The sequence below is a fragment of the Pseudochaenichthys georgianus genome, chromosome 14 (genome assembly GCF_902827115.2).
Source record: "Pseudochaenichthys georgianus chromosome 14, fPseGeo1.2, whole genome shotgun sequence".
In the NCBI taxonomy this organism is placed as follows: Eukaryota; Metazoa; Chordata; class Actinopteri; order Perciformes; family Channichthyidae; genus Pseudochaenichthys; species Pseudochaenichthys georgianus.
Genome location: NC_047516.1, coordinates 14560046 through 14571446, shown reverse-complemented (window position 1 = coordinate 14571446; position 11401 = coordinate 14560046). Strand labels below are relative to the sequence as shown.

General features: G+C 36.7%; 1 protein-coding gene across 1 annotated transcript; it reads right to left on the bottom strand.

The window, feature by feature from the left end:
• Positions 1-2824: 2824 nt before the first annotated feature.
• Positions 2825-11319, bottom strand: snx12 (sorting nexin 12). Its single transcript, XM_071205343.1, has 5 exons — positions 10939-11319; positions 8606-8701; positions 7403-7527; positions 6937-7027; positions 2825-4792 (listed from the first exon to the last, which is right to left on the bottom strand). Exons 1-5 carry the CDS (start codon positions 11101-11103, stop codon positions 4787-4789), a joined length of 483 nt encoding a protein of 160 aa, XP_071061444.1. The 5' UTR covers positions 11104-11319; the 3' UTR covers positions 2825-4786.
• Between the last annotated feature and the right edge of the window lie 82 nt (positions 11320-11401).

Below are 11401 nucleotides of genomic sequence, written 5' to 3'. Positions count from 1 at the left end.
ATTGGTAAAACATAACTTACAGCTGGGTTTTAAAGTATTATGACCTTATTTAGTGTGGAGTTACACATGTTACAGTTGCATAATAAACTTAATAGGTGTTTTTACTTTTAAAAACTCATAACATACATATTTAGCCTTTTTCTTCTCCTTCAGAAACTTTAAGGTTGTCAGAAATAATTGTGTTCCCCACTAACATTCTGTATATGCATGTTGACGCTAAACGTTGTTAAAAAATGTATGGCTGCCATCACTCATATAGGAACTAGGTTCATATTAAATTATATTTCTTTTTTTACAATATGTCTTAATTAGTCACTTTTGTTCACATTTTATATTTGTACTGTGGGATATGATCCATAGAGCAAAAGTTTGTTCACCAAGGTTACATAAACTGAGTTTAAATCTTTTTAAAATATGTGTTTGTCAGACATTTTTACCTCTTCTACAAAACATTGTATATGTGAATTAAAATATAAATCATATGGAGCTCTCGTACTGCATATCCCTTAATACATTTCTAATACATAAAATCACCACAAAGCAACTGACACACAATAAAATGGGCCTTTGGGGCAACTGTTTATCTCGGACCCCTGTCCGGATTTAGTGCAGCCATGCGACGGGAACACATCATTCCTACTGCCGCTCAGAGATACATTTTAATTTACACCGCTGACTTCTTCTTGATTTAAACTGTAGTTACTCTTTCTAATAAAGTTTGTAGGCCTACTGACAAGTAAAAACTAAAAAGAGAAATGTGGGGCCACTGCACAAGAAGAAGGTTCAGATTTATTTTTCTGTTCCTGGGAAAGGGTGCATTGTTTTTCATGCATTGAACAAGAAAAAAAAAAAAAGGATTTGTTAATTTTATTTTCTCCCTCTCCTCCCATCACTTTTTGTCTGATGGTGCGTTAGTAGCCTCGCCTCACCTTTTGTACTTGCCAAGTCACACTGCTTTGGGTTGCTCTTTCAATTTACTTCCACTTTATCAATCTAACCCAACTGGGTGTCTCTGCAAACACAACAAGCGTCATGGCTACACACTGGGCTCCAGTGTTAAAACTGCGCTAAAAAAACACGTCCTAATCTTCGCCTTGGCCTACTCTGCCCATCCTGTCTGCCACGGTCATTACTCTGGACAAGTCCAGCACATCAAAGCTCACCAGCTTGTAGGTCACAGTTCTCGCTGATGAGAACATTCAGGAGCAGTGTGTGTATCCCAGGAAACATTTCGAATTCATTTATTCATTCTACTTTAATCTACTCATTCACACAGACTACATGTCATCCCAAAAGGTGGTTTCTCACTTTTTATTTCCTGAATCTAGAGGGTCGTATGCTGTACAAATTGTAAAGATTTATGTTTTAGATTTTAAGGATGAATAAATAAGCCTGACTCACACCTCACACTGTTTTTAGTAGTTTAGTGTAGTGCAGGCTCTACATGAACATACACTTTTGTATTGTTCTTTTTTATTACTGTCATATCTTGGATCGCCTGCTGGTCAAGGTATACACACAATATCAGTATTCAGGGACTCCTTTAATCCACCTGTGGTCACAATATTTCTCCGACTCTTATTTCCGGAAGGCGAACAACAAGAAATTAGAGGACTTTAAGATTCATGTTTAGTGAAACAAAAGACCTATTGTTGTCACTGAAGAGCTACAGTTTATATTCCTTGTACTTACAGCACTGGGACTGTGCTCAGGTTAAATCTGTTTGTTTATAATATAACATGTTTATACTGTAATGCATTCATTTGGTTTAAAAGGGTGATTATTAATGACATCTTAAAATGTTATAAAATGCAGTGACTAATTGAACACATTGGTGCTTTTAATAAATGGAAACAACACAAAAGAAGCCCCCTATCGTCAATGCAGAAATAAAATGTAAAAATATGTAGGTTTACTTATGGACCTTATAACAATTATGAACCGGAAAACGGTAGGATAGTCTGACTTTTTTAAAGAGAGGTTTTTTATTTGCTGTGATCTAAGAAATGCTGTCTATCACATTCCAAGAGAAAAAGTTATTACAGAGCTGAAGCGGCCGTCTTCACATTAATACTGATAACTATATTAATATTGAACCTAGTAACATAGTGCTTTACAATATAAAAAAATGGACAGTCACAAACCCAAATATTCAATATACAATTAAATATGACAAAAAAAAGTATTAAATGCAAAACCATTATTTTTCTTCTCAAATTATTTCTTAATAACTACATAAAGTAAGTGCGTTGATTTGGATTTAATGTGTTCATTAACGTGTTTTATCATAAGCAGACAAACAGATCTGACACTGTATTAAGGTTTTATTAATGTGAGCTTTGTTGCAGCACATTACAAGTGTCATTGAAGTTTAAAATACATGTTTTTTCAATTTTACACTTATATTATCAGGTTGTGGAGAGGGTCTGTGGAGGGTTGGTTAACTAATAGTGCTGGGAACGGCCTTGTGTTGGTACAAAGTGAAACATAACACTATCTCACCACACCATTTATTTTCATAAAGTCCATTCCCTCCAAGTCCACCATTAAGAGCTGAGGTTTGGCTGTTTAAAACAATATTTAAAATGTAGTAAAATCTGTATGTACAAGTTGTAAGAATCATGTAAAACCCCAAAAAAGGCTGTGTCCAACCTCTTTATGATTTTAAAAATAATTTAATCTTAAATGATGTTATATGCCATTCATTCAGCTCCCATGAACCCCTCTTACTGCTTCTTAGTGTGACACACTTATCACAAATTGGAAGTTGAGTTTTGCTGATTATATTTCTCTTTAAACTGAAAAGACACATGTAGACATGAACCAGCAGGCAGCAGGAAATTTAATCGGTGGACAGAATTAACAAGGGAGTTCCTCGTAACCCATAGTGAAACTGTAATGATAACATGTATTAATACACCTCACAATAACATTGATAGAAAGAATAAACCAGCTGAAAATAAGCACAGAATAAGCCATATTTGAGATCAATAAACCAGATGCTGATTACGCCTTTAAACATGAATTATTGTTCATATAATGAACCTCTTGTCACAGTGCTTAGATATGGTTATTTACCTAACTTAACATTCCAAATAGCTGATTTGACAACACACAGCCGAAGTGTAGGCATAATGATGTAACTAAGACAGCGGAGTTAAAACAATAAATCATGAAACAATCCTGTCTAAAAGCATTTTCGGAACGAAACATAAATGTCTTTCGTGATGCTACATGTGGCTGGACTTTGGGAAGTTATCATCAAAATCACATCACCACTAGCAAAAGAAGACATTAATCAAAGCAGGAAATTACCCTCATTTTAAACTTGATCAAATAAATGTAAAAGACACTCAGAGAACATAATAATCAATTGTAAAAAAAAAAGAATCTAGCTATGACAAAAGGACATATGGAACATGTTTTCTTTTTCACTGGTACTGAATCAAAACATCATGTACATACTGTATGTGGAATGGCTTAATAAAGACACAACATCAAATGGTTTATACATTGGTTGTCTTAGTTTTGTCCTGGAGCGATAGTTGTGTTTTTCCGACACCGTTGATACTTATCAGTTCTGACATTTCCACCAGCTTTATAATGACGTGCTGTCGTAATTAATGTACATGGGGCAGGTGCAGCAGTCTGTATTGTCTTTGCAGTAAGAGAGAGAAAGAGACAGATGTGAGAAATAATACAGAGACATGTTCAAGCTTTAAATGGATTTGGTCAATGCTTGACTAATGCAATGGCACGATATTATAACACTATTCACAGGAAATATCACATGTCTGTAGAAACTGAAATTATAAGAGGAATGAATATCTGAATCGACAGGCTGAACATCGTGGTCGGAGGCATGTAAAAAGATTTGTCAGCGAAGTTGAGACACATATTTTTGCAAGGAAAGCGTGCAAGTTTGCCATGCAGCCAATGATAACGGGTTGATAATGACAATGTATCAGAATTAGTTAGAGAAATGTTTCAAAAGGTACATTTTCTAGTGATGTACAGAACCTTTTCCTAGTAACTTGACATAACTCAAACTCCTGATACTGGTGGACTGAGTAAGCCCGTTTCTTATAATCATCTGATTAACTCCCGCAAACTAATTTCCAATTAAAAATGTTCAGATTTCACAATATTTGTTCTCTACATGGCAGATAATGGGTGATGCCAAACGGGCTGACAGAGTGTTCCTCCCTTTGCAACACATTATGATCACGCTATAATTTCTTTGGGAAATGACTGGTTGAACGTGGGTGGTACATTTACAAGTCAAAGTGACAGATTGTAGTCAGACATCTGTGGTTGTTTATATATGATATGGCTGGGCTATATGAAGATAGTCAATTACCTTGATATTTTGGATCAAATATCTCAATATTGCAACAATATTGAGATATTTTGGATCAAATATCTCAATATTGCAACAATATTGTTGGGAGGACTTTTGGTTAATTACATGAGTATTTTGATAAATAATCATGAGTTATATGGATATGACTAACTAGAACAGTCTCGTTAGTTCAAATGTCATCAATGTACTGTAATGCAGCTTTAAAAACAGGAAGATACAATGTATGCCATATTCTGATATCCAAAATGTAAGTGATATAAAGTCTCATTCAACGATAATGTTATGATATCGATATATAGCCCAGCCCTTATATGGCATTAGCATTAGTCTACTTAAGTATTTGTGAACTATCGCCTTTGGTCTTTAGAGCCACCTTTCAGAAAGCTCTTGGAGACCGGATCAAATAAAGCAGACTTACTTTATTCATACCTAGAAGAACAAAAAACAAAGAACAAAAAAGGATCAGAACACTCATTTACAGTCTGCATTTATCCATATGGTAAACATCTATGGCGATTTTACACATTATTTCATGACTCGCATTATATCACAACCTTGAGTATACAACACTCATAAGAGAAAGACTGAATGCATCAAACTTATATACTATATTCAGGGTTCATACACTTTTTCACCAATGATTTTCAATGACTTTTCCATGACTTCTCAATGACCTTCACCTCATTTTCCATGACCAAAAAAAAATTACCACTGAAAATGGTTTATTTTAACATGGAACAGGAAAATAAACTACTGTAAAATACTACAGTTCAGAGGTACATGGTGTACTTCTACTCCACTACAGTTCAGAGGTACATGGTGTACTTTTCCTCCACTACATGTATTAATACCTTTAGTTACTTCACAGATCTGGATGAATGATGTGAAATCTAATCAAGTGTTGAATCAGACTTTAGTTCCACCTGGAGTGAATCCACAAGCTACCCTGCAGTCTACAAAGTCATTCAGACTAGCTGCACCTTCACCAGCTTTGAGAACACTTTCATGATCAATCATTATAAAACATATCATATATATTATTCTGAAATGGACCAATCTGCACAACGACTACTTTTACTGTCGCTACTTTAACTATATTTTAATAATATGATAATACTTTTGTACTTTTACTTGAGTAACATTTTGAATGCAGGACTTTTACTGTAACAGAGTATTCCTACACTCTGGTACTTCTACTTTTACTCAAGTACAAGATCTGAGTACTTCTACTTTTACTACAAGATCAGAGTATTTCTACTTTTACTCAAGTACAAGATCTGAGTACTTCTACTTTTACTCAAGTACAAGACCTACTTCTACTTTTACTCAAGTACAAGACCTGAGTACTTCTACTTTTAAGAACAACATCCGAGTACTTCTACTAAAGTACAAGATCTGAGTACTTCTACTCAAGTACAAGATCTGAGTACTTTACTTTTATTAAGTACAAGATCTGAGTACTTCCACTTCTACTAAAGTACAAGATCTGAGTACTTCTACTAAAGTACAAGATCTGAGTACTTCTACTCGAGTACAAGATCTGAGTACTTTTACTTATCTGAGTACTTCTACTTTAACTCAAGTACAAGATCTGAGTACTTCTACTTTTACTCAAGTACAAGACCTGAGTACTTCTACTTTTACTCAAGTACAAGACCTGGGTACTTCTACTTTTACTCAAGTACAAGATCTGAGTACTTCTACTTTTAAGAACAACATCTGAGTACTTCTACTAAAGTACAAGATCTGAGTACTTCTACTTTTACTCTAGCACAATATCTATACTTATACCACCTCCGTTTATAGCCTATGAAAAAAACTATTAGAAAACGAAGGCTAAAGCTAACGTTAGCAGATAGTGACAATGTATGCTAGCTAGCTAGCTCAACGATTCCTTAAATGATATTGCGACAGAAAAACTTTTCAGTTCACATCACGCTCTGCCGCTCGCTCTGCCCTGCCGCTCTGCTCTGAACACCTGAACGGCCCGTTCTAACAGCTGTTCACCAGCGGTGCAGTCTGTGCCACAGTGACTCCGCACAGTTAACGAACCACCGTAGCTAATGTAGCTGACCCTCATCCCGGAGCAGCAGAGTTCAGCCGACAGGCAGGAAGACTCGAGCACACAGCTCGCGCTTCATATATTAAAAAATAACACCATGCGCGTCATGATGGCACATAACAGCTCGCGACCACAGATTATTTCGGAGATTAGATAAAATGTAAATTATATTTGACGCAACTTTAGTTACATTTCCATGACTTTTCCAAAACTTTGGGAAAAATATTGTTTTCCATAACTTTTCCAGGGCCTGGAATTTGCATTTTGAATTACCATGACTTTTCCAGGTTTTCAATGACCGTACGAACCCTGTATATTATAATAATAATAGTGAGTAGTGCTTTTCTTTTTGTACACTTATGAAACAAATGCACAAGGGAGATATTGAGTGAGAGAGACAGAGAGGCAGAAAGAGATTAAAAGAGGAAAGAGAGGGAAGTGTAAGATGAGTCCGATCTACACCCCAAAGGTTAAACCCCCCCCTCCACCCTTAGTAACCCTGGTGACGTACTTTTCCAGGAATGTAGTTGCGGTCAATGCTTTCATCTTGCAGAAACATGTGCAGACAGCGCTCATTCTGGGCCAAGGGGTGACCTGCAATTCTACAGAAACAAACACAAAGATGGGCAGTGGATAAAATGAACTTGTTTTAATAGTTTTTCATTGAGGCTTGTAAAACTAAATTGTTTTTTGATTAAATTAGTTATTTAACGCACAGACAGAGATTAGGTTAAGCCTTGTGTGGGGCCATACATTTATGGCAATGACTGACTCGACTGAATATGTGGTTTTCAGTTGAGAAAAACAACACTTTTGTGGCAACAATAAAAACTGCAGCTTTGACACAAGCTTTACAATATGTAATAAAACATTTACTGTTCCTTTATCACCAAATAAAAATCCCAAACTTTGGAATTTAACAGATAGTTTTTACTATGCAAACACACAAAAATATGTATTAAAATGTATGGCCGAACCTGTTGATGAACTGCTCCAGGCCCGATCGCCGCTCCTCAATGAAGACCTCGTCAAAAAGGCCCTCATCTGCGCGGAATGGCAACTGTCTCTTCAGGGCTTTGCCCGGAAGAGATGGTACTACAATCTGAAGGAGAACAAATAACAGGAAAGATCACATTCATGGAATCCAAAGTTCACACTCATGTGCTGAACAGTCAAAACTCAATACATTGGCATCAATACATTTGAGCTCCAGCAAGGCAATAAACATATTTTGATTAGCAGTGCAAAGGCATAAACTAATTCAACACATTTAATTAGGAGAACATCACAAAACCTACCTTGTCATTAAAACAAAAGACGAAACCTACCAGGGCTCAACGCTAACTTTTTTAAGTGGTTGCCAGGCTGGCAACCAGGCATCAGCTTTTGGTTGCCAAAACTGAAAATATGGTTGCCATTTTTAGTCACCTTATTTTAAATAATTAAGATACTATACAGTTATACATCAACTTAATAATGAACAAGTTTCACAAAAGAATGTTCAAATGCTTTACAATAAGTAATTAACACAATTATTTGAAACTTAAGTGGTAGTAAACTTGTCCACCCTCAATTGCTGGTATACAAAATACCAGTAGTGCAGCTGTTGTCATGTTCTTCACAGATCCCTCACAAGTGAATTGAGCAAGTCACTAGTTTCTTGGTCATCCGTTGTCTCCCTTTCAAATTTGGGTTTTCTTGACCTTTTTTTTGTGCCCCACCATAGATCCATTGGCCCTTCAGCATTGAAGTCTTGGATTGGCCAGACTAATACTTTTCTAATATTAAAACCATTCATAGTTAAGAATTAGATATTAATTATTAATGCTGTAAATTATGTTTTATATGTCTAACTATATTTAACATGTGTTACCTTTTTATAGAAGTGATTATATTTGTATGCCAATAGTTTCCTATGATAAAGTTTCGTTTTGCACTTTTATTTTGGTAGTAATCGGGACTCTTATTTTGAAGGAACTTTTACCAACCTGGCAACCGTTACTGTCGAGCCCTGCCTACAGTGTTATCCTACTGTTTACTTTAATCTATGAAGTAATTACATTTTCCAAGCTGTAACACCAACAGTACCACTTATCAGATAATTTTAACTATTAGTTTGCTTAAACCAGTCTGATGAAATGATTAGTCTGAAACACAACATGATATAATTACTCACTTACCTTACTGTCTCTTTCCAGCTCGTTCTTCAACCACTCAAAGTCACTGTATCTTCTTCTAACAGTGGAATCCTTCAGTTTGAAAATGGGGAGGTTTGTCTACACAGAGAAAAATAAATGAACAGCTCTAAATTAATTTTAAAAATCATTTTTTCAAAAACATGATCTTACTGAATGCTGAATTCATTGTGGAGATGCCTTAAGGGGACAAACAAAATCACTTGATATAACCCTATTTTGACTAAACTAATGGTATGAAAGTCAACACTTAGACTAGTATGCAGAGGCGTTTATGATCTACCTCTACAGTAGCATCTACTGTTGTGTCGTTTATACTGATTTTTTCCATTACACTGTAGTATAATGAGAGCTCTGACTATTTATTATACTGTAATACAAATTGTATTTTACCGAATGCATGTCATTTTCATAACTTTCCCAGATCCCAGTGTGTGGTCTTCAAACAACAGTCCAAGACCCAAAGATGTTCAGCTGTTAATCATTATATAAAGAAAGAGAAAAAGAGCCACTAATCTATTTCATGTTAGATTGTATTCTACATTGTATTTGCCCTGAAATGATTAGACTTCTAAATGCAAAGTATTGTGTTAATTTTATTTATAATAATATTAGAAAGCCTGCCAAGCAAACCCGTTTCCCAGAACGCTCAAAAGTTTGGAGTTAGGTATAAAGGCAAATGTTGCATATAATAACCACCAATCTCTCCATGTTCCAGTGAGTAAAGATTAGGTGGCTTTTTTAGCATGACTCTCCTATGATTCACTTCCTGTAGACAGGGGGTAAGTAACTAAACAATGCTTTCCAGTTAAACGAACAGATCTGGTTTGTTTGCGTTTTTCTATGCCGCGTTTTGAAACAGCACTATTTGGATGAGCAATTTAACAAAAACACATTAAACTAAGGAAACATCAGACTGCGTATTATGCCTGCATTAACCTACGAATCTTGTGATGAGAACATTCAAGTGGTGAAGAAAGTCACGTGTTTAACTCTCCCAGGAGCAAACCCGCAAAATAAGGATTTGTAGTTAAGCCAGACCTAGTACGTTACAATTATGCAATTGCAATGTTGTCACCAGCTTCCTTAAAAAAAATGTTTTTCTAAACGTATTTAACAGTGTCAGCTATTATCTTTTACAAGGCGCTCAACATTCCCATCTACTAGTAAAGGTTAAACTTCCCAATAGTATATAAAGTCATTCAAATAAACCACCAAATGCAAAATTGAAGCGATAAACACATTAAAGGTGGGGTAGGTAAGTTTGAGAAACTGGCTCGAGATACACTTTTTGTTATATTCCATGGAATGCTCTTAACATCCCGATAGCAATGAATATCTTAAGTGCTTTGACAAAAAATCCATACAAAAATGTCATCTGTGGAAGCCGTAGTACTGTAGAAAGCACGACCAATCATTTTAGCCGGCCCGGCTAAAATAACTGGATGGCCTACCTGCCTGTCAGCCTTCCATGTGTGTTGGAGGAGGGGCTCTGTAAGGAAGTGGCACATTTTTTCCGGCTGTGTATTTTCAAATTCTAGCGTACTCAAGCTGGTTTCTCCAAAATTACCTACCCCACCTTTAATGTATCAATAATTATAAAATAAAAATAATGTGTCGTATTATTACTCAAGGTGTTATTTAAGAGTTGTTTTCCCTTACATTTCCTATTATTAATCCAAATGTGCAAAGAAACAAAATATATGTAGTGGGGTGAAAGTACACGTTTGGCCTCTGAATTGTCGGGGGTAGAAGTATGAAGTGAATTCAAAAAGGCTCAGATAAAGTACCTACAAATTCTACTTCAGTACAGTACTTGAGTGAAGGTACTTTATGTATGTCTACCACAGCTTTTTGACAGTAGCATAAGTAGCTGTTAGCTTCATGCTGTCTGCTGGGACTCACACTGTCGTAATAACCACACGTTTCAGTACGTAACGTTTACTAGCCACACACAGTTGGTTAACATACATAAACATATGACGTTAACAGTCAGTGTGCGGGCTTAAACATTGCTGCTTTAAATATGTACGCTGGAAGTCGTAGTTATGTTCAGGAAACTTCTAGATCCCAGCCCTGCTGACTACACAAAGTAGGCCACACAAAATCCCCGGTGCTTGAGTTTTACTGGAGCGCCATCTTGACCTACTCCAGGCTGCTACCGTCAACGTCACAGCCCGGTCCCTGCGGTTGACTCCAGCACAGCGGCTAAATACGCTAAGGCTAGCAACAACACAGTAATTACCAGTTAGCTTAGCAAATAAAAGCTAACGCTGCTAAAAGGGTGTTTTTCCCCCCCCGATTTTTTCAACACCTACCCGCATGCGAACTTCGTAATTTGTGTAACGGTTACGTCCAACTCCGACGACTTGTGGATCATAAACGTCTATTTCCAGAAAATTGCTGGGGGGGCCGTAAGCATCCGTCAGGTCCTGGGGCTTGGAATTCAACCGGCGAGTGTCGGCCACCGAAGGGTCTGTCATTTTGTCGGGTTGTAGTTTTTGGACGACAAACGGCGGATCAAACCAACTAAATGCTCAGCAAAATCTTAAATCTCCTATGAAGACATCAATTGATAACACGTTAGCTGATCGATTCAGCTAGGGAAGTAGCTGACTTGTGTCTCTGTCTTGTTGCGGGGGCCAGCCGCCCTGCGCCCTACCCTTGTTGAATCTGAAAAATGCGTTGACTCAGTTCCGAAGCGTTACTGTGGGACACTGCACTCCCTCTAATGGACACAGAGATAACTAGACAGGCTCAGATTTCTCTAATCATTGCAGT

Coding starts and splice junctions, on each gene's coding strand:
- snx12 (XM_071205343.1), bottom strand. CDS start 11,103: ATGACAGACCCTTCGGTGGCCGACACTCGCCGGTTGAATTCCAAGCCC. Junction 8,702..10,938: donor ATTACGAAGTTCGCATGCGG/GTAGGTGTTGAA, acceptor TTCTCTGTGTAG/ACAAACCTCCCCATTTTCAA. Junction 7,528..8,605: donor AGCTGGAAAGAGACAGTAAG/GTAAGTGAGTAA, acceptor GTTCTCCTTCAG/ATTGTAGTACCATCTCTTCC.